Source organism: Rhinichthys klamathensis, unplaced genomic scaffold, assembly GCF_029890125.1.
Source record: "Rhinichthys klamathensis goyatoka isolate OS25496 unplaced genomic scaffold, OSU_Roscu_1.1 h1tg000080l_1, whole genome shotgun sequence".
NCBI lineage: Eukaryota > Metazoa > Chordata > Actinopteri > Cypriniformes > Leuciscidae > Rhinichthys > Rhinichthys klamathensis.
In genome coordinates, this window is record NW_026606622.1 from 295,001 (window position 1) to 299,447 (window position 4,447).

The 4,447-nt window shown below is 39.7% G+C and overlaps 1 protein-coding gene across 1 annotated transcript; it reads right to left on the bottom strand.

The window, feature by feature from the left end:
• Window positions 1–303: 303 nt before the first annotated feature.
• On the bottom strand, window positions 304–3,659 carry otx5 (orthodenticle homolog 5). Its single transcript, XM_056251266.1, has 3 exons — window positions 3,322–3,659; window positions 1,973–2,124; window positions 304–972 (listed from the first exon to the last, which is right to left on the bottom strand). Exons 1-3 carry the CDS (start codon window positions 3,416–3,418, stop codon window positions 340–342), a joined length of 882 nt encoding a protein of 293 aa, XP_056107241.1. The 5' UTR covers window positions 3,419–3,659; the 3' UTR covers window positions 304–339.
• Between the last annotated feature and the right edge of the window lie 788 nt (window positions 3,660–4,447).

Genomic DNA, 4,447 nt, shown 5'->3' on the forward strand with positions numbered 1-4,447 from the left:
AATACTTGATCTTCGCAGTTTAAGATGATCTATCATCTACGCTAGACTTCATTCAAACACTCAAGACGGAGAGTAAAGTTCTGGTTATCGTCCTTTAGAAACATCTCCAGTCAGTTTTCACTTCTGTCCACAACTCTGCCTCATTTGTGCACGAACGCTTCAGAATATGGGTTTGACGTGATCACCCTGATTCTTAAAAAAATAAACGACGCTTCATCAATGAAGAACCCTTTAACATTTCCACTGCGCAAAATGCACAATAAGAAGGGTTCATTTACGGCATGCGCCATTTGGAACCGTTACATTTGAAGAGTGCACGGACTTTCCCTTCTGAACGCCCTACAGGACCTGGAACTTCCAGGAGTTCTGGTCCTTGTAGTCCAGACAGTCCGCGGCGCTGAAGTTCAGTTTCCAGGACGCCGTTTGGTCTTTGTAGTCTAGGCAGTCGACGGCGCCGAAGCCCAGTGACGCGGCGCTGTAGCCCTGGGACGAGAGCGAGGCGGGGGATTGGCTGAGAGCGCCGCTCATGGAGCCGGTGATGGGGCTGAGAGCGCCCCCGGTGGCCGACAGCTGCGGGTGCATGGGGGACAGGTACGAGCTGCAGTCCAGCCCGGTGAAGTAGGACGAGGAGGTGGCGTAGCCTTGCCCGTACGCCGGGGCCTGTGTGTAGGTCATGGGGTACCCGCCGGAGCGCTGAAGGCACGTCCCGGACACCGACAGCGGGTCCGGCAGCGGAGAGATGGACGCCGGGCTCCAGATGGACACGGTGGCGCTGGTGGAGCTTGGGGTGATGGAGGTCCCGGGCGGAGGCGGGGGGGGAGGAGGGCTGTAGGTGGTGCCGGCGTTGGCCTCGCTGACGCTGGGCTCGCGGGCGGGCGAGGACTTCTTCTTCGGGGGTCTGGGTTTGGTCTGGCCGCTGGTCTGTTGCTGCTGCTGTTGACGGCACTTGGCGCGCCGGTTCTTAAACCACACCTGCAGAAAACACACAGTCGGGTTACGCTACAGGACGCTGGGACGCTGGTTTGAGTTGTTTTAAATTTAATTTATTTTTGTTTGTTGTTTATTTATATTTCTGATATATATGTATAGGCCTTATATACATAAACGCATGCACACACACACATATATAAACTATTAAATTGCAATTTAGATGGGATTAACCTTAATATAGGATTCTATATATTAGTGCTATATATTAGGATTCTATATATATTAGTACTATATATAGTTTATTTGTATTTCTCTATCAGAAATACAAATAAACAACAAACATAAATAATCGATTAACTGTGATTAATTGATTAATCATCATGATTAATCGTTTACTCGCGCCAATTGATTTGACAGCACTATTGAGATCAACCTGTGTGTGTGTGTGTGTGTGTGTGTGTGACACACACACACACACACATCAAATCAATTAATCACAATTAATCACATCTAACATAAAAGTTTGTTTATATCATTTGTGTGTGTGTGTGTGTGTGTTTGTGTGTGTGTGTGTGTGTGCCTGTCTGTATGTATATATATATATATATATTGATTTATCGTGATTGATATGTTAGCACTAGGTGACACTTTACAATAAGGTTCCATTTGTTAACATTCGTTACTAGATTAGTTAATATATTAAATAACAATGAACAACACTTTTAAAGCAACTATTTATCTTAGTTAATATTAATTTCAACATTTAATAATACAGTATTACATTTAAAAAAGTATCTGTTAATATTATTTAATGGGACTGAGCTGACATGAACTAACAATCAACTGCTGTATTTTTATTAAATAATGTTAATAAAGATTAATATACACATTTTTGCCTATTGTTGGCAAATGTTAATAAATGCATTAACTTAAGTTAACTAATGGGACCTTCTTGTATAGTGTGTATGTGTGTGTGTGTGTGTGTGTGTGTGCGTGCGCGCGCGCGCGTGTGTGTGTGTGTGTGTGTGTGTTCTGGCCTCACCTGGACTCTGGACTCGGGCAGGTTGATCTTGAGCGCGACCTCTTCCCTCATGAATATATCCGGGTAACGCGTCTTGGCGAACAACGCCTCGAGGATGTCGAGCTGCGCGCGCGTGAACGTGGTTCTCTCGCGCCGCTGTTTGCGTGGCGTGTCTGAAAACACACACACACACACACACACACACACACACACACACACACACACCAACTGTTCAAAATCTCGTCTTCAATGTGCATCTATCTATCTATCTATCTATCTATCTATCTATCTATCTATCTATCCACAATTTGTTCAAAAATATAATTGTAATCGTATTTTTTTTATTACACTTGTAAAATAAAGAATTTATGTAGTATAAATATTATGTTTTTACTTAGTCTATAAACCTGATAATTAATTAACCGACGCGTTGTTTTTTACTTTCTTGAAATAATATAATATCTCTGACTCTGTGGATTAATAAAGGTTTCACTGCAATTGATTAAACGGTAAACTCGCATTAATTATCTCAATCAGCAGCATTAATTATTATATTTATCCGTGTTTACAATGATAATTATTTCGCATTTGGCTCAACGATTATCAGACTTGTACTAAATAAACCAAGCCTTCTTATATTTATACCATTTACGTCATAATTATCGAAACAATTTTTTTATTTAAAAAAAAATCTATTGAAACTGTCGATGTGAATTTCCACATGCGTGTCATTTTAGTTCATCACTATCATTTTCATATTTTAACAGCTCATTTGAATGGATATTCGTTGCTTTGACTTAACATTCGATTTTTAACAAATTAATTCGAAAAATTATATACTGGCAAATTTAAAATTAAGTTCATATAAAGGCCTAATCTATAAACTTTATACATTTTCGATTGCAGTAACTCTATTTAATCATGATAGCCTATCTTTAATAAACGAAAAATATTTTGTATCATTCTGAGAAGCAAAAGGGAGTGTAAATCATGTTTATAAGTCTAACTCATTCATTAAAAATGTTTCAATATAATGACGCTTTCAGCACGCTTCTAAGCGCATTTATATGCATAAATACTTAATTATGAAAGTTGTTAGCAATTGTATCAGTTCCAGGTCGCTTCTTAAACTATTCAAATAATATAAATATTAAGGATAAGCCGATCAGCACTTTTACGCGCAGTTTAAATATCATTTTTACGCGCATTAAAATATAATTGTATGCGTAGTTTAAATATCATTTTTACGCGCAGTTCAAATAATCATTTTTTACGCCCATTAAATGTCACATCTGATCTATAAATTCGCATTATGACATGGAAAATGCATAAATCCAAAAAAAATCAAACGCAGTTAAATAAGCACTTACTGGGATATCCGACGGCGGAGTGCAGGAGATCCATCCCGGTTCCGGACAGAGTCAAGCCGTTGACGGAGTAATGAGGCTGTTTCATGTAGGACATCATGACTATAAACTCTGTCTCTCTCTCTTCTCCTGTCTCACTCTCTCTCTCTCTCTCTCTCTCTCTCTCTCTCTCTCACTCCCTCTCTCTCTCTCCTTCTGTCTGTTTCTGTCTGAAATGGATCTTTATTTATTACGCAGGCTGGTTGTCTGTTAGTTTCGGGTTATTTTGTTCTGTTCTGATGTGAGATGCTGATCCAGCGGGGATCAGCGATCGGTGTGTCCGGTGTCCGGTGCGGGTGTTCGGGTGTTCGGTGCGCTCGGTCGCTCGGTGCGCGTGTCTCCGTCTCCGTCTGATAGTGTTGAAGTGAGGAAGAGGAGGAGGAGGCGGCTAATTAGAGAAGAACAAGACCTGAACAAACCCCTCCCACCCCATACACCCCCCACCCTCTCTCTCTCTCTCTCTCTCTCTCTCTCTCTCTCTCTCTCTCTCTCTCTCTCTCTCTCTTCTTTCAGATTCAAGAAGTTATATATATTGCGTTTATGGAGAAAAAAACACAATACAAGATCATTATTACAAGTATAAAATTTATTTGAATAAAGTATTAAAGTTACTGTGTTGTTAGTGTTTGTTGCTCATATTATATTACTCCTCTATTTATTTATCTAAACTAACACTCACTTGAATTACAACAACGCAACAAATCACTACAAAATAGAGCCTATATTTTTGCAAAGGTTCCCGTTAAGTTATAATCTGGACGTTCAAAAGATCCAGTTTTTAACAACCGAATGCGAACGTTAAGGGAACATTCCATTTTATCAACATCTAACTAAAATATTTTTGAAATAGAAACGTTAAGTGTCTGTTGTTGTGCTCATGTTTGAGAACATCATTAAAGACTTCACACGCACTGTCAGCTTTACTGGTTATTCGAACGTTAGGCGAACGTTCTATTTCGTTTCTTCAAACATTATAGGAATGTTACTTTTGAATGTTCTCTGAACGTTCTGAAACTAGTAACATTTAAAAATCGTTAGACGAACATCCAACTGAAAAAAAAAGTCCCATAACTTTGAACGAACGTTCTAT